Here is a 19562-nt window from a genome sequence, read left to right on the forward strand (position 1 = left end):
ACCTCACTTGCATATTAACTACCTTTTAAACTTGCGCTAAATGTCTTTTTTTTTTTTTTTTCTTTTTTCATATGACGAACCACCTTTGCACTGGCTGAGGTATGCCCTGTGAAAATTCTATAAACATGTTCATTTTCTCAGATATATCAAGGGCTTCTCCACGTCAAATAGGAGATACCTGAAATTCAACATGGTACTCTTCAGTCAGAACATTTGTTTTCTGCCACAGAACCATCACTTTCTTTGACTGCCTTATTTATTTTTATAATTTCCAATATTATTGCTAGCAGATGGCTTTCTTTCTGGATAGTTTTATGTATCAGCCATACCTTTTCTCTTGTCATTTTATGAGAGGTATTGTACAGGCCACAGTGGGCGAAGAGAGCTGTGCTAAGATGTGAGTATGCTGGACGCTTGGGTAGACTCAGGCCCAGAGCTTTTCTTCTCATGATCCAGCTCTATGTACACAGTCAGTTCATTAGACAACTGGTTACAACTTACTGTGCGAATGTAGCTGACATCCAGAAGAGAAGATGGAGCCATGACTGGGCACAGTAAGAAAGTGAAGGAAAACGTTGGCTGACCTCCAGTTTTATTTTGTGCTGCCTTCTGCTTCCTCTGCTTGTGTCGTCTTTCCTGCTGTAATATGCTAATGTGTTTGAGGTTAAATCAGGTGCTGTTTATTTTTACCTTGTGGTTAGATAGCATCACAGTAGGCTGACTTTTATCAGGCTGGCCAAAAATTTCATCCATAACATCTTACAGAAAAATCCAAATGAACTTTTTGGCCTACCCGTTACATATTGAAAGAGTGAAAAATCGTTTATATCCTTCTCTCAGATAATGTAGATTTGGTGTTGGGTCTCAGTTTGTGACCTCTTTCCTTTCCAGTAAGTAGATCCTAGAGTTAAGGGGGAGAACTGGGTAGATTCTCTACTGATCAATGCTATTTGGAGGGAAAAAAACCAAACCAAACCTTAGGAAAGGGTTTATTTAAGCACATACCTGGTTCTTTCTTGTTTTAGTCAGAACCAGTCAGTTGGCACCTTTGAAGTATTTTATTTTAATATTTTCAAGCTGAAAATTGGTTTGTCCCTAAAGAGACTATAGAGATTATATTGCTTATGTATCATAATCATTGATCTGTTGCATTGAGACCTGAGAGCAGTAAGATACACTCAAGACCTGAAAGGCAATTTGTATCATATAATACTCCTGTGGTAGTATGTTCATTGTAATATCTTTGGTATGATTCCAAAATCTTAAATTACAGTTTGTGTGTAACTCTCTTTTTCTGAAATTTTAACTTGAAATACATGAATTGGAGTAAACCAGGAGTAATTGTGGGCTCAGATTTAAAGCAGTTTTATATGGTAGTAATTGTAACTTGCATGGGTAGTATCTGTAGCTTAGTACCAAAGTAATATTAATGATAGACATAATAAAACAGGAAAAGTATGTATTACAGGCATGTGGGTAATGGTTGTCTGTTAGTAGTTATGATTTGAGATCCTGCTATATTAGCAGCTTTATTTGATGCTTTACAGAAAGACTCTCCCAACTCTTGAAGAAATTATTTGAAACCCAAGAATCTGGTGACCTCAATGAAGAATTAGTTAAGGCTGCTGCCAATGGAGATGTTGCTAAAGTGGAAGATTTGCTAAAAAGACCAGATGTGGATGTGAGCATTTTAAAATTTATTTTGAAGCATATGCAAAAATAGAATAGTTACAATAAACCTTTTATTCAGCAGTTATTAAGATATTGCCACATGTGCTTCATCTATTCCTTCTTCCTTGTTCCTAAGGTATTTTAAAGATGACACTGGGCATTATTTCTTCATTGTGCATTTCTAGAAGATTACTGACTTTCTTATTTTAGTACTGACTTTTGAACTTTATGATGTCAAAATTTACTTTGAGGTTTTTAAGTAGTTAGTGTCCTTTGGGGAAATTCAGTGAAATTTTCTTGTGGTAAATGTTATAATGTTTTACAAATATATTTTAAAAATATATAAGCAATTATAAGTAATTTTCCATCCTTCTTTTCAAAACATTTAACCTAAGCTTTCCCCTCTCCTCCTTGTGAAAGTTGACTGTTTCATGGTTCATAATGCAGTTGAATTAGGGATCATGCATTTTGTAAATCTGAATAGTTTATGTTGTAATGTTACCATTCACCAAAGCCATATTTTAAATGGGTTCAAACTGCCCATTCTGGTTCTCGCTTAGTTGTTCACTGGCTTTAGCATCGCTACTATTCTGGAACCAATACGATGTCAGTGCTGGCCAAAGGGTTGTAGGTTGAGTGTCACTTTGAATCATTGTCACTGTGTAATGAGGGCTTTCATTACCATATCTTTGTATGTAAGTATGCTGGACAGTTTGACAGAGGTCAGATCTATAATTTACAAGGTGAAAGTGAAAGATGCTCAGTTATGTCTGACTCTGTGACCCCATGGACTATACAGTCAATGAAATTCTCCAGGCTAGCATACTGGAGTGGATGGACTTTCCCTTCTCTGCGGCTCTTCCCAACCCAGGGATCGAACCCAGGTCTCCTGTATTGCAGGCAGATTCCTTACTAGTTGAGCCACAAGGGAAGCCCAAGAATACTGGAGTGGGTAGTCCTGTCTCCAGCGGATCTTCCTGACCCAGGAATCGAACTGGGGTCTCCTGCATTGCAGGCGGATTCTTTACCACCTGATCTATCAGGGAAGCCTGAAATAACATCTTACTCCTATGATCTCATGTGGCATTTCAGGTTTGTTGGGGATCAGTTGCAGCAGCATGACACAGTAGTTTCTTGATTGGTTGTGAGCTATGTCACAAATAGTTTCAGATATTAAAGTACCAAATGTTTTTTGTGTTTGGAATGTAGAGTCAGACTTCTTTTATATTTACTTATGCAGATTTACATTTTATTACACTTAATTTTTTCTTCATTACAGATTTATTTCAGTTGTTTTTTTAGAATGTAGTACATTCTAAAAATTTAAAGGGAAAAATAGTTCTCCAAGATTTGTTATGAAAAGCAGCATCTCATTCTCAATGCTATTTCCCTTTTCTTCAGAGGCAACTATTTTCACCTCTTTGAGCTGATTTCCTTCGTACAGTTACCTCCTCATCTTTCAGTAACTTCTATTGTTATTTCTTGACTTGTATGTTTTAGAAGTTATGTTTTGATACTGCTCTGTGAAGGTGAGGATTCCACTTGCCTTCTCCACATTTAACCCATCCTTTCCACACACATGCATACCTCTTCCAGGTTCTTAATATGGTATTGCTTTATAATTTTGTTAATGTTAGAACTAATTTTGCATGTTACATTCAAATAGCATCCATATCTGAGCTGTGGAGGATACTCGATTGTGTTTTCTTGCACAACTTTTTGCTTTCCTTGGTGTTCATAATTGTTCTTTAAAAAAAAAAACAAAACCACCTGAGGTGTAATTTACATACAGTGAAATACATGGGTCAGTCAGTTTTGACAAATGCATACACCTACATAATCCACAGCCCTACTCAGATGTAGAACACTTCCATTGTTCCAAAGGGTTCACTTGTCTCTTAACCCCAGGACATAATCTAAACACTTCTGTTTTCATTTGTTAGTAATCTGTATTGTTACTGTTAATTCTTCTCCAGAATTCTCTCTTAACTGTGTAATCTCTTAAGACATTCAGCACATCAAGTTTTGTGTGGGTTTCATCTGAGAGAGATTTCACTTAGTGCCTCTGATGGGATCCATCTGGAATGTCTCTCACTCATCATCCTCCAGGTTCCTTTCCCCTCTCTCCTGTGCTGGATTTCTTGTTTTCTTTATCCTTGTCCTTCTGTCTCCAACTTTATTCTCGTTTTTGTGAAGTATGGCTTTCAGTAGCTTCTTCAGAAAAAGGGTACATGAGAAATCGACCTTCAGTATATAACTTTTTTAACATTACAGTTAAATTTTAGGTGGGAAGAGAATTCAAGTTTAGATATCATTGTCCTTCAGAATAATTCCATTTTCTTCCAGCATTCAGAATTGCCATTCTGATTCCTGATCCTTCATGTGATCTGTTTCATTTTTATCAAGCATGCAGATCTCTTTTTTCACCAGTGTCTGAACTTGTGCAGTGTTATGCCTTGATGTAGATCTGTCTTCATCTGTTGCTTTTAATGTTTGATCTTTTTATCCTGGAAATCATGTCTTTCATATATGGAAATTTTGGATAATTTTTAAATTTAAGATTTTAGTTTTAGAGCAGTTTTAGGTTTTAATAAATTGAAATTGAAAGATACAGAGATTTTCCATGTATTCTGTTTGTTGAGATTGTTTTTGCTCCATTGTATTACCTTTGCTTCTTTGTTAAAAATCACTTGAGTGTGTTTATGAGAGGCTGTTCTGGGCTTCCTGTTCTTTTCCTTTCTTCCGTTTGTTTATTCTTTGGGTAGTACCACACTGTTGTGGTTACTGTAGCTTTGTGGTACGTCTCAGAGTCCGGTAGTGTCAGTCCTCCAGCTTTATTGCTCTCCTTTAATATTGGGTTGACTGTTCTGGGCCTTTTGCCTGTCCATTTAAACTTCCATACAGTAACTCGCTGGGATTTTGATTGTTGATTATGTTGAATCTGTGGATCAAGTTGGGAAGAACTGACATCTTGACATTATTGAGTCTTCTTATCCATGAACATGGGGTATTGCTCCATCTATTTAGTTTCTTAATTCCATTTATCAGAGTTCTATAGTATTCCTTATGTACATTTTATACACATTTTGTTAAAGTTATACCTAAGTTCTTAATTTTAGGGGGCGATAATGTAAATGGTATTGTGTTTTTACTTGCATTTCCTGGTTTATTAGTAATATTGAGCATCTTTTTTATGTTCATGTCGGCCATTTGAAATGTCTTCTTTGGAAAAAATGTCTGTTTTTCCATGTTGTGTTTCCATATCCATTTACACAGCATCTGAAGTGAAGAAAAGATTGGATATTACTGCTTTATAGTAGAACAGTGGAACAGTTGTGTATAGCTACTCTGGTAACTCATTTACGTATCCTTTGTGGTAGTTTGCTTACCATTGACATTTGGCTGTGTTTGTTGAATTTATGTGTACTATATTAGACAGTATCTTTTCTAAAAGTCTTCCATTCACCTCATTACTTTTTTTTTCATTGAAACAGACTCTGAGGTTTAATAATACTTAAAAGTAGACACATATTTAAAATAAATGTAACTTCCCTTTGTCCCTCCTTCCCTCCCATCCTTTTCTGTTTTCAACTTTGCAGATTGGCTAAAAGTTCTTTTGTAACTCTTTTAATAGTGGAACTCTTAGAGTGCCTGAATCCCTCCCTAACGTAGAAATGTGATACAGGTCACATTTCTGGTGATCTGTATCAGGATATATAGAACACCAACCTAAATTGTTCTCATAGAATCATTCAGTTTGTTGGGTTTAAACCTACACCATGTGTATGTATTGGCTCTTTCCTTCTTGTGACATTTCTTCATCCTTTCTTTTTGTATTTAGGTGAATGGACAGTGTGCTGGTCACACAGCTATGCAAGCTGCTAGTCAGAATGGACATGTTGACATTTTGAAGTTACTTTTGAAGCAAAATGTGGATGTAGAAGCAGAGGTAATTAAACTAAGTTTTAAAAATATTTAAGTAAAAATTAATGTCTTAGAAATGGTCCTTCTGTATCATTGAGATGGATGCTTTTTCATTTTGAAATTTAATATTAACTCAAGGCTCTTCTGATTAAAACGAAAAAATTTGAGAAAAGATAGCATGAAGCATTTTGTGTTTTTCTGTGCTCTCTCGATATTTTAGGCATAACTCTAAGTGAAGAAGGTTGAGTTTCCTTTTGCTAAGGTAGGACTACTATGCTGTTGAGAGCTCGGCGGTATTTACCCATGACTCATACTGGGGAAATTGAGGAAAGAGGAATATAAATCACATGGGGCAAGATTTTCCCTGATCTGTGACATGCAGAGGGCTTTCCTTGTTTTTTTGTTTTTTCATGAGGGAACCAGTAAATTAGAATTTGTTTAGTCTTACAGTTTCTTAACCTTAATTTGGGTTTTTAAAGATTTTATAGTGTGTATTTATCACTCTATGTGTGTATATGTGCTTAATTTAATGTAGAACATGTTCTTATTAAAGGAGAAATTAATGATTCTTACTGGCATTGAAATTTCATTGGCTGGTGTGGGTAGAGGGCTTCCTTTGTTGTAATTAGCTATAACTGCATCAGTTAAAAATATATTAGAATTGTATTTGTTTTAGTCTAATGCAGGGTTATTTAGGAATAAGCCAAATTCTATCAGATTCATACTAGGCAAAATGTTGCAGTTTTGTCCAAGTGACACTCCCATCTGAGGAAGCTATTTAATAAGGATTTGAATTTTGGAGGGCGAAATTTGTGGGTCAGTCTGTTTTTACTAATTATAAAAATTTAAAGACATGTTTGAAAACAGAAGTCTTACATTCTTTTTGCTTTTTTCCCCCATTTGTGTATATCTTGAGTTGTTGAATAGCTACTAAAGAACCAGTGGTATTTTAGGTCATCCTTGATGTTGGCATTTTCTTTTGCCTAGAGCTTGAGTTTTAAATTAGCATATTAGACATTTGTAAACTGTACACTAGTTTTATTACTGTGATGTATTTATGAATGAGATTATATAATTTGACTTTGCGTTTACAGAGTAACTTTAAGTCACATCTTTCTTGGTTGTGAATTTAGGAGCCCAGTATGTGTTATAAGGATTTTTTTTTTTGGTGATGCATGATAGACTTAGTATAATGTAATATTTTGTAAATATTACATTTTGGACATCCCATTTTTAAATTTAATGAATCCAGAAACTGCAAACTGAAATATTGCAAGCCTTCTGACCTTTGTTTTGGCCATGCCTTGCAGGTTGCAGGGTCTTAGTTTCCTGACCAGGGGTTGAACCTGGGCAATGGCAGTGAGAGTGCCGAGTAGTGACCACTAGACCACCAAGGAGTTCCCCAGACTCTGCTGATGAAAGAAAATAAGCTGAGAGGCTTTAGAAACCAAAGATTTTTTTTCCTGGTTTTCTAAAAAAAAACTATACTTTCTGATTCAGCATTACTAAACCTTACAAAGTGAGACTATCCATAGACTTGTTCACATGAGAGGTTGCATAGAGTAGGGCTGCGGCTAGGGGGCTGTGAATGAAGTTGGCACTATTTTTCAAGAGTAGGGTTTTTTCTTTCTTTCTTTCTTTCTTTTTTTTCTTTCTTAATTGAACTCAAATAAGCAAAACAGTTATTACTCTCCACATAAGACTGGAGTTGGAGCAAGGCCAGTAGTTTGTAAGTAACATCATTCAATTTGGAAACTCTGTCTGTTACTACACAGGTATGTGTGGCCTTCTACCATCCCACCTCTTTTATTTTCATTCTGGGCATTTTCTGTTTTAAAAACCATTGTAGACAGATGTAATTTGTAGAGATAGTGTGAAAAAGGGATATTTACACATCTGATTAAGTTAATAACACAGTTTCCCAGCGGGTAAAGGGAAAACTACATTTAAAAACTGGGTTGAAATATAAATGTAATTCATTGCCTAAGAATAAAGCAAAAGTTCAGGAAAGTTTCATATTTCTAGAATGTAAGATTCAACATTGTTATAAATAGCAATATAATTTACTTAAAACAGTGATTCTTAATTGGGGGGCATTTCTGTCCCACAGGGAACGTTTTATGGAGACATTTTTTAAAAAATTTATTTATTTATTTATTTTTTAGGTGGAGACATTTTTGATTGTCACAACTGTTTGGTGGGGAGCAGGGAACTGACAGGCATGTAATGGATAGAAACTGAGGATGCTACTAAACATCCTCGAATGTACAGGGCAGTTCCCACAGCAAAGAATTATCCAGTCCAAAATGTCAGCAATGCTGATTGGAAATCCTGGTTTAAAAGAGGGAGAAAATAGTTAATTTTTAAATGCACTTAAAATTGTGATTCATCGTTTGTAAATTGATCGATCTGTTTGTAAATTAATTATTATTGGAAATTTTAAACATTTGTAAAAATAGAATAGTCTAATGAATCCTGTGTACTCATTATTCCACTTGAGTTATTTTTTCTGGCCATGTCTGTCTTTTTTTTTTTTTGACCAAGTCTGTCTTATCAGTACCTTCTTAACTCTCATTTCCTCCACTGAATTATTTTGAAGCAAATCCAGATATCATATTATTTCATCTGTAAATAGTTTTAGTATGTATCCAAGAAGATTAAGTGCTCTTCTCTTAAAACCTTTATTATACCTTTAACACACCTAGACACAATAATTTAATAATGATTTTTTAAAAATCCAATTTTATTAAAAGTTTGAAGTTAGCTGAAGAATAAAGAGAATAGTATATTTTGTTCTCTGGGAATCTCATTCTGCATCCTTTAATTTTATTCTCCTGCATCAAGAAGTGAGCTCAGAATAGTATAGCTCACAGATTGCAATCTATAGCCCGAAGGCCAGGTCCAGCCCTTCATTTCTTTTTAAAAGTATTATTGGAACACAATGCAGTCATTCATTTATTTTATTGTGTAGTCTGCTTTTGTGCTCCAGCTGCAAAACTGAGTAGTTGTGATAAAAGATCATATAGCTTGTAAAACTTATATTTACTTTCTGGCCCTTCACAGAAAAGTTGGCTGACCCCTAGTATAGATGACTATTTCAGATTTTTTAGTTGATTTAAGCTGTTAGAAAGCTAAATTATTTGCTGTATATTATACCTTTCAAATATGTGATAAGGTTACATTTTTTCCCTATTTCTTTTTCTTAGGAAAAGCTCAGAGCTATTTTGGAAAGTTGGTTGTCTCCATGTATGACCTACTGAATACAGTAGGGTTACATTCTGTTTCCTTCTTAATGTGTAGGTAGAGGCACCGAGGGCTGTGGGATCTTAGGTATGTCGATTTGGGTGAGCTCATTTTTCATCCTCCAAGGACTCAGTATTTTTTTTTCCTACTGATGAATATAATAAGTAAAGGTGTGGAGGATTGAATGGAAGCCCAGTTTTAAAAAGTGAATTCTTTACAATAAGTTTTTCAAATATAGTACAAATACATACTGATGATATAAGCAAATTTTAAGTGGTTTTATTATTTAAGACTAATGAAAGCTCTTTTGAATGGAGAATATTAATAGTAGGGAATAATACTAGACTTTGTCAAAAAACCCAAGTTTGAATGGTATTGTTGCTGTCTAAAATAATATTGGGCAAAAAGTTTAATTGGTTTAACTTTCTGTTTCCTCATCTATGGTAATAATTTGAAGGGGTGGGGAGTTCAGTAAGGGAAACAATTAAGATACCACTTATAATATAGAACACCATGGAAATTTAAGGTTTCATTATTATCTGTGTTCTTATTAAACATTTCTCTCCAACTAGTGAAAGTTTAGAGAAGGAAATGGCAACCTAATCCAGTGTTCTTGCCTGGAGAATCCCATGGACAGAGTAGCCTGGTGTAGTCTACAGGCCATGGGGTCGCAAAGAGTTGGATAATGACAGAGCGACTGCACTTTCACTTTTCTTTTCAGTGAAGGCTAGCAGTTTCTCAGAAAAACAAAAACAACGAACAAATCCCAGGTGCTATTTCTATCTGATTCTGTTTATCCGGTTAATGAAAACAAAACTGTAGAAACATTGTATTTAACTGTAATCTGCAAAGGAACGGGCAAGTAGATTTTCAGTTTAGTTCAGTTCAGTCGCTTAGTCGTGTCCGACTCTTCGACCCCATGAATCGCAGCACGCCAGGCCTCCCTGTCCATCACCAACTCCCGGAGTCTACTCAAGCTCATGTCCATAGAGTCGGTGATGCCATCCAGCCATCTCATCCTCTGTCGTCGTCTTCTCCTTCTACCCCTAGTCCCTCCCAGCATCAGGGTCTTTTCCAGTGAGTCAACTCTTTGCATCAAGTGGCCAAAGTATTGGAGTTTCAGCTTCAGCATCAGTCCTTCCAATGAACACCCAGGACTGATCTCCTTTAGGATGGACCTGTTGGATCTCCTTGCAGTCCAAGGGACTCTCAAGAGTCTTCTCCAACACCACAGTTCAAAAGCATCAATTTTTCGGCGCTCAGCTTTCTTCACAGTCCAACTCTCACATCCATACATGACCACTGGAAAAACCATAGCCTTGACTAGAGGGACCTTTGTTGGCAAAGTAGTGTCTCTGCTTTTTAATATTCTGTCTAGGTTGGTCATAACTGACTAGTCAATTCAAGGAAATTCTTTTTTGGAAAACAAATCAGGACTCAGAATAATAACCTCCAGAATGGCTCTAGGAATTAGCATACATGGTTTCCTAGGGATCCATGTTATTTCAGGTTGTGGCTAGAGGCTTTTCCACTTCGCTTTCCCTACACACTCCCCCTACCCCAAAATACTGACACTGTTAAAAACGTGAAAAGATCTGATTTATTCATATAAGACCCAGAAAACAGTCCTTAGGGTTCCTTTTGCAGGAAGGCAGAGTGCAACCTGAGATTGCCCAAACAAAAAAGGTCAGATTTTTAAAGGGGCCATATCATAGTTTTACAGTCCTCCCTTACCAGCACCTTTATTTAGTTGCACAGGTTGGGTCTTAAGAACCGTCACTGACTCCTCTTTTCTCCCCAGACTCCTTATTCAGAATATGACTAAATCCCGTTGGCTCTGTGAAATTTGTCCAGAATTCACACAACTTTCATCCTTCCTGTTGCCACTGTGCTGTCTCCTCGCACTTCTCCTCCCCAGATACCTTCAGGGCTTTCTCTCACTTCTCTCAACTATTTACTCACACCTTTCCTGGGAGGGGCCATCGCTTGGCTGTCTTGTCTTTCTTCCCTGCTATATTTTCTCCTTGGCATTTCCTCCTACCAAACATTTACATTTTATTTACATATTTCATTTTTAATGTTCTCTTTACCCCACTAGAATGGCAACTGAGGACAGGAGTTTTGTCTTGCCTGTTGTTATATCTCTATGTCCAGAACAGCACTGAGTTCATAGTGGGCACCTAGTCCATGATTACTGAATGAATGAATGAACGAACACACCAGAATATACCATATCCACATAGTCTGTTTAGGTTTAAGTATGATCAGGTTAGCAGCATCTTGATTAATTGAATGAGTTTTATGGAAAATAAGATGAGGTGCTATGCTACTTATTATATTTGAGAATAATAAAACAGTTGACATAATTTCTGAAAATAAATTAGAAATTAGAGTTAAACTAATTTTGTGAGTCAGGGGCAGTTTCATAAGAGAAGAGTTGCCTGAACTGAGTTTTAAAGAATGTGTATTTTTAAGCCAATAACATAATGAAAAAGAGCATTGAAGTCTGAGAGCAGCACGTGAACATATAGGGTCAAGTCAGTTGGTTAAGTTAGTTGTATGTGTGAGGGAAGATGGCAGCAGATGAGTCTGGAATGGTCCACAGAAGTAGGCTTTAATGTTCTTTATAGAGTTACATAAAAGAATTTTAAACATAAATTTTGTGTTTTATTAGAGAAAATTATTTTTTGTATGAAGAATAGATTGGAGTAAGAAGGCTGGGTGAGCTATGGCAGTAGGTCAGGTGAATGAGAATAAAAGAAGACCTGAATCACTTAGATGTAGAATTGGACAAGAGAGAATAGAGCCTAAACTAAAGAGTGACAGCCATCAAATTTGGTGCTTGCTTGTAGGGGTTCAGCAAAAGGAAGTAGATGAGCATGACTGATGGGTCCTGAATGTGTTGACTGTACAGCCTGCGGTTTTATCAGCCAGTAGAGGGGAGGGTGGAACAAGAGCAGATTTTAGAGTTTAGGAGGAAGAGGGTAGAAAGGACCAAGATCAGTGTTAGATTTAATCTGAGGCCCCTTTGCAGGTCTCTTTAGATCACCTTTGGAAGTGAGCTGTTGTGCTGGGCCGCAACAACTTGTTTGGTGGCAGTATCAGAGACAGAATAAATATCTTGTTGTTTGAAGCCTTTTGAAATATGTAAGATAAACTCGGAAGAAAGCAACAAAACCTGAAAGCTACAGTCTTTGTGCAAGTGAGGTTTTCTAATTTAGAATAAAAATCTGGAAATTAATTGTTGTTTTCTAATGCGTGTATGTATTTTCCAAAATCTTTACATTTTCCTTATGTATTTCCCTTTGACATATATATTTGGGTTGTAATTTTTTTTTTTTTTTTTAACATAAGCAAATTGTTGATGGAACCTGCATTAAAGTGTTTTTGTAGCAGTTCTCCAACAGTCATCAATATATGGTACATTTCATAAATAGTTCCTATCTTTATTCAGTGAGTGTCAGTGGATTGATGTTCTTATTTTAATGGAAGGAGTACCACTAGATAGGCTTAAAAATTATAATAGAAAATGAATCTAGACTGGAAGTTAGGAAGATCTTAAATCTAAAATTCTGAAATACTGTAATGTGTTACTCGAGAAGTTAACAATATACACACAAACATATATATATATATATATATTTTTTTTTTTTTTGTAAGAAGCTTGTTTTTTTCTGGAATTTTAGATATAATACTGCTCAGAGGCACAAGAGTTGAATCCTTAATCTTTCCTGTGGTAGTTTGTGGTTCCTTTCGGCTTAAGGTTGAGAAGTAACAAAAACTCCTAACCTGTTCTGCTGGAATGTTAGTAAAGGAGAAGTTCTGAATTGTGGTTTCCTGGCCTTTTAAGAATGATTGTCAAGCCATTGTGGATTCCTGCTTGAGCAGTTTTACTTTTAGTATCTATTTGAGAAAATATGCAAAGACCAAAAACTATTTTGAATTCAGCAACTGTTGTGTTCATTTTTTAAAATGTATTTAGCTATGACGATATTCATCTGCATTATCTTTGGAAAGTAGTTCAGATAAGCCCAAGTGCAATATGGATTTTCAAACCACTTGCAAAAACTAGAGTCCATCAAGGGCTACCGTGGGTTGGAGAAAGTCTGAGAGTTTGCTTACTTCTGGGTGTTAATATTTGAGATGTGCATGGAATAAAGCAGTACCCTTATAATATCCTTTTCCATCTGCATCTAACAATGAGACTCTTTTTGGTATGGACTGTGTATATTATCTTTATGGTTCAATATAAGCATTTTTTTTTTTTAAAAGCAGTCTCTTACATTTGAGAAACACTTAAGCAATTTCTACCTCTCCTCTCCTCAGAAATACGCCAACATTAGGTGAGGCATACCTACTGGATCCCTCTAAAATAATTTTGGCAGTTTGTATGTATAGAATTATACTTGTTTGTGTTTCATTTTTATCTTTAAGTGAAGTGCTTAATAACTTTTTTCTGTTCTTGAATATATAGAAAAGTGTATGCTCATCAGCTCGAGATAACCAGTGTTAACATGAGGGTGTATTTCTCCTCCTTAAAGCTGGTTGAGATCATACTGTTTGGCATTCTTCCTTCTTTTTTAAAAATTACTCAACTGTTAGTATAATTTCTTTGTTATTAAGAAGTCTGTGTAAGATTTTTTTGGATGAAAAAACTTCATATGGTTGTGATCTAACATTTTTCTAATGTTGGCTTACCATCATGGCTGATAATTTAGGAGTACTGAAGAATCAGACTACTTCTGATCTAACTGTTGGTCTAGTATGTGTGTACATGATATAATGATCCAGGTCATAATTTATCTTTGGAGCTAATCCCTAGTCAGATGAATTTCTAGTTATCTTGTTAACTCCATTCTGTTTCCTTTTCTTACATTAATCTGGTTCTTGATGAATTATTATAGTAGCGTCACTTTTTTTTTTTCTTTCTGAAACATTCCCTGACTGAGACTTAATGCTGCTCTTTAGGATAAAGATGGTGATAGAGCGGTTCACCATGCCGCTTTTGGAGATGAAGGAGCTGTTATAGAAGTGCTGCACCGAGGCAGCGCTGATCTGAACGCCAGAAACAAGCGCAGGCAGACACCGCTTCATATTGCTGTCAATAAAGGTCACCTTCAGGTGGTGAAGACGTTACTGGACTTTGGCTGTCATCCCAGTCTTCAGGTAAAACTATGAAAGAATTAAATTGTGCAGGTATTTCCAGGATTCTTTTAAAATGGCAATACTAGTTTCTGTGGCAAGCATTCCTTTGTTATCAGTCCTTTCTGTGTGATCATAGTGAATGATTCCAAAGGTATAGAATGCCATAAAATTGGCAGCTATTCCTTCTTAGAAAAGCCTTTGTTAAGAAAGTGTCAGTAAATTGATTTTGTATGGGGGAGTTGGTGATGGGGACTTGTAAAAATATCAGCTAGGAGTTGATTTAACTTTATTGACCATGACAGTGAGCTTTAGCAGTTCACAGTAGTTACTTCAGAGGAGTCTAAATTATTTTAATTGTAGCTTAGTTTATCTTAGATTGTTGGTCTAGTCCTTAATCTAGTCTTGGAAGATTTTCTGATTTAGAAAATATATGTGGAGTTTCAGGATTGATTTTATAATAGATATGGAATTTTAGGGTGTAACCGTTTATGATAGGAGTGTGGTATAGCGGCCCATTGTAAGCTGGGGGGGGGAGTCAGCTTTTCTGTCTCATTAAAATTTTGATTGTATTTGAGGATACTTCCTTGCTTTTATTTTCTTTGGAAAACTATAGCATGTTTATTGTATTGTCCATCTAGATTGACTAGAAATTTCTTTACTATAGTGAGGCTAGTATTTCTTGCCTGCATTTTGAAATTTAATACACAGAATGTTTTATTACTACTGGTTGTTGGATATGGCTTCTGTTTTTCTTTGCTTAGTAGATCATTATAAGAATTAACTTTACATATAATAATTAATTGAAGAAGAGCTAATGAAAATCTCTTAAAACTTTGAAAAAAAAAAAGGATTCTGAAGGCGATACTCCTCTTCATGATGCAATAAGTAAGAAGCGTGATGACATCCTGGCAGTTCTTCTAGAAGCTGGAGCAGATGTTACCATTACGAACAACAATGGGTTTAATGCTCTACACCATGCTGCACTGAGAGGAAACCCCAGGTAAAGATGTCACCTTTTACTATTTCCTATGCAGTTAAAAATAGGTTTCTGTTTCGGGCTCCCTTTTTCTGATACTTATAAGGAAGTGATTTTGGCTTATTTTAATATTTTAAATTGTTTTAAAATCTGAGGAAATTATGTCCTAAATAGATTAGTTTTATATATATATATTTTTAACTAATGCAAGTATCATGAAATGACTATTTAGATTTATGTTAAATACGTCTATAAAATATCAGGAATACTTGTATTCTAAAGGTTTAATTAAAATCATTCCACCTGGAGATTTATGTCTTCAAGATCATTCTCAAGTGTCCTCTTACTAAAACCTCATGTTATCTGTTTTTTTTTTTTTATTCCAAGTTGTCTATTTGCACAGTAATTATTTTTTTTAAACTTTTGACTAAAAAACTTTTAAGTTACCTAATTTTTTATTAATAATATAATTAACTATAAACTTCTAGTACAGATGTCTTCTAACCATTGTTAGGGTGATAGGTGGTCTACTGAAAAAAGTGCTTGTTGGTGAAGTTTGAGAACGACTTTTGGGAAGTCATAAAATTCATAAAGGATCTGCCGAGGCTCACAGAAAAGAAAATTTCTTAGCTTTGCTTAATGAAGAACTTTCTGTGAATGAATTTTTTGGAATAACTTTACCTTGAGAAGCATTTTGGAAAATTCTGGGGAATTCCCCAGGGATCTAGTGGTTAGTACTCTCTGCTCTAACTGCTAAGAGCCTGGGTTCAGCTCCTGGTTGGGGAACTACCTCGTGGTGAGGCCCCAAAATAATAATTATAGTAATAGTAATAATAATGATAATAAATAAACTCTTTAAAAAAAAGAAAATTCTTCATTAAATGTCTTGTGTTTATAGTTGAATCAAGCCACGTGTATTGACTGAGGAAGATATTTACTTGGAAGTTTATTTTGATAATTTAAAAATTTAAAAAAATTTGGGATGTAATTGACATATGATACTATATTAATGTCCCTTGTGGCTTCCCTCGTGGCTCAGCTAGTGAAGAATGCGCCTGCAGTGTGGGAGACCTGGGTTCGATCCCTGGGTTGGGAAGATCCCCTGTAGAAGGGAACACTACCCACTCCAGTATTCTGGCCTAGAGGATTCCATGGACTGTACTGTAGTCCATGGGGTCGCAAAGAGTCAGACATGACTAAGTGACCTTCATTCATTTCACTTCACTTTATTATATTTATATCATGTATTAAAAATAGTGATTTGATATTTGTATATATTGTGAAGTGATCACCACAGTATGTCTAGTTAACATCCATCACCATGCATAGTTCTGAATTTTTTTTCTTATGATAAGAACTTCTATCTATTCTCTCAGCAGCTTTCAAATATACAATGCAATATTATTAATTGTAGACATCATAATTTTTTATTCTTTGGTTCCATATTGCATTTTTACATCATGTTTCCTTTTACAATAATTTTTTGATTTTTTTTAGCTTCTTAAGATCACCACTAGAGGGTGAGCACAGAGAACAAAAGGAGTTTATTGAAGTTGACTATTGGTACTGTAACAATAGATATATAACCTAGGATGAAATAAATGGCCATATTTTAGGTTATGTCTTGATTAATTTTTCAAATTTTAAATAATTGAACACTTCAAATATTTAATGTTGGTATTGTAAAGGAGAGAAAATAGTATTACATGTTCCCTGCCTTTCATTTTTTTTTTTTTTTTTAAATTTGCTAAGATGGTTTTATTTTTTTTTTTCTGTTTTTTTTTTTTTTTTTTTTTTTTGTTGGAGGCTAATTATTTACAACATTGCAGTGGTTTTTGTCATACATTGAAATGAATTAGCCATGGATTTACATGTATTCCCCATCCCGGTCCCCCCTCCCACCTCCCTCTCCACCCCATCCCTCTGGGTCTTCCCAGTGCACCAGGCCTGAGCACTTGTCCCATGCATCCAACCTGGGCTGGTGATCTGTTTCACCCTAGATATACATGTTTTGATGCTGTTCTCTTGAAACATCCCGCCCTCGCCTTCTCCCACAGAGTCCACAAGTCTGTTCTATACATCTGAGTCTCTTTTTTCTTTTTTTTGCATATAAGGTTATTGTTACCATCTTTCTAGATTCCATATATATGTGTTAGTAACTGTAATGTCTTTATCTTTCTGGCTTACTTCGCTCTGTATAATGGGTTCCAGTTTGACCACTCATTCAAAACTATTAATGTAATATTATTTTAATGATGATAAATATCCTTTAAACAACAGCTTCTTAAATCTGTGTTTTAGTTGCGATGCATTCTAGGGTGCTTTCCTGAAGTTATGTAATTTAAACATTAAAAAAATTGGGGTGCACTGTCTCTATTCAGATTCTTGGTGTCCTCCTCAGCTGTAGATGCCTCAAGTGTTGGGACTGGGTTTGGAATCTGATTGCAGATCCTTTTAAGGAACACTACACTGATTTAGATTCCAATGGACTGTACTATATTGGGTTCCAACCAGACAGTGCTTCAAATAAAAGGTGGTGATGATAGATTTACCACATGCAAGTAGTTGACATGCATTATCTCATTTAATCCCTTGAACAGCTTTTTGAAGCAGGAAGCAGGTGTTAATATCCTCGTTTTGTAGATTAAGAGTATGAAGCTTATAAAGAAATGAAGTCTATCAATACTTGTATTCAAGGTCATGCAGCTGCCCAGTGAAGCAGCTGGAACTTGAGCAAGGTCTATTTGAATTTAGAATCGTTTGATCTTAGCTGCCTTATATTATTTCCTCTGTATTATGGGCTGTATGTGAGGTAAGGCTAGAACACATGGACAGTGAATGATTTAACCAAGAGTATACCAATACATCAAGCTGATTTCTGTGTCATGAGCCTATCTTTTGAGTTTTATCTCCCACTAATTAAAATCTCTCTGCCCACCTTGACCTTCAGCTATACTGTACTACTCTCTCTCCCTAAAAGTTTCTGCTCTTTTCCTTCACTGATTTAACACTTTCTTTAAGATGCCCTTAACTGACTTTCTCCCTGAGGTCTTAGATTTCATCTCTGAAATGATTTTCTGTTTGCCCTATACTTCCTTGTTGTGTGTTCCTGTTTTTTGCAGTTATCTTCTTTGTGCTGTCCCTTAGTATGTGCATTTTTATGTTTCTTTCTGTTAAAATTTTGGGCACAAATATTTGTGTATCTCCCATAATGCCTTGACTGCAGGTGAGGACTCAATACATGTTAGTCTTAATTTGACAGGACAGTGTTAGATATCACAAGAGTATATAATCGATTAAAATAAAAATTCTATAGAGAAATTGTCAGGAGTTCATACAGAGCAAGTATTTCAAGTTAGAATTGGCAAAAAGATTTTCTTGAGGAATTTAATTTAGGTTATATAATATTTTTAAGTTATAAAGTTTAAGGTAGATTAAAAACTAAAGTGTTTAGGAGATGAGTAACTTTTAAATATTTTGAATTGTTAAACCAAGGAGGGGGAAAAAATACTACTTCTGTTTCTTTAATTCTTGAGAATTCCTCTGGAAACTTGTAACAGTGAATCCTCCAACCAGATAATTTATGTCAGGTGACATAAAAAAAGAGAAAAAAATAAACACTTTGATTCTACAACAAAGTGGTGCTTTAGTTAAACGTATATGATTTCTTTATTCCTATTTGCTTAAGACATTTTATGCAGTTGTGACTGTAGATTGCCAGATAAAGGATGATTTTAATTGAACATGAAAGAATATGAGAAGATGATGCTAGTTATTTATTTGTTGTAATTGTAAGCTGGGTTGAGTTTTTTTTTTTTTTTTTTATATCAGCTTTTTTATTCTTAAAATTGACTTTTCTTTCCTGGTACTAACCAGTGATGTCGTAAGACAGAAGGAACCATTTAAACTCAGAATTAAGAGAAAAAAGGTCTTCTCATTTTACAATCGAGGAAACAGGTTTGGAGAGTTGAAATATCTATATAAGTAAAAGGTAGCAATGCTTAGTATTGTGTCCCTCTTTTGAGGATTAAAGTTTTTTGGTTCAGTTTCAGAAGAATTGCATACTTATTATTTAAGTCTGTCCGCCACATGCTCCGCAGTGACATTGTCTCTTCCCCCGTACCTATCACTGTTCTGATAAATAGCGCTCAGTTAATTGCTAATCACATGAGAGGTAGTGACTCCGCATTTCTGGAGTTTTGTTTTATATAATGTTATGAAGTGAAGTGAAAGTCACTCAGTTGTGTTCGACTCTTTGTGACCCCATGGACTATACAGTCCATGGAATTCTCCAGGCCAGAATGCTGGAGTGGATAGCTTTTCCCCTTCTCTGGGGGATCTTCCCAACCCATTCGATCCCAGGTCTCCCTCATTGCAGGTGGATTCTTTACCAGCTGAGCCACCAGGAAAACCCATTTAATGTTATACTTTTCTTTAATTTAAAATAGTGCATGTCCACACTGTGGCATTCCTGTTACGGTTTCAGGTGACCTTCTAGATATTTTCTTCCTTTGAAAGAAGTTTTTTTTTTTTTTAAATTTTGTGGCACAGTCTGCATTTCAATATCATTTCTTTTCTGAAGGACAAGAAATTTAATACAGAG

At 35.4% G+C, this 19562-nt stretch overlaps 1 protein-coding gene across 1 annotated transcript in view; it reads left to right on the top strand.

Moving 5' to 3' along the window:
- MIB1 (MIB E3 ubiquitin protein ligase 1) overlaps positions 1-19562 on the top strand; it is a 98080-nt gene that overhangs the window by 39081 nt on the left and 39437 nt on the right. The window contains exons 9-12 of the mRNA XM_020881743.2: positions 1548-1681; positions 5513-5620; positions 13807-14004; positions 14832-14983. Coding sequence (XP_020737402.1) covers positions 1548-1681; positions 5513-5620; positions 13807-14004; positions 14832-14983 — 592 coding nt within the window. The remainder of the gene's footprint in view (positions 1-1547; positions 1682-5512; positions 5621-13806; positions 14005-14831; positions 14984-19562) is intronic.

The sequence above is a fragment of the Odocoileus virginianus genome, chromosome 22 (genome assembly GCF_023699985.2).
Source record: "Odocoileus virginianus isolate 20LAN1187 ecotype Illinois chromosome 22, Ovbor_1.2, whole genome shotgun sequence".
In the NCBI taxonomy this organism is placed as follows: Eukaryota; Metazoa; Chordata; class Mammalia; order Artiodactyla; family Cervidae; genus Odocoileus; species Odocoileus virginianus.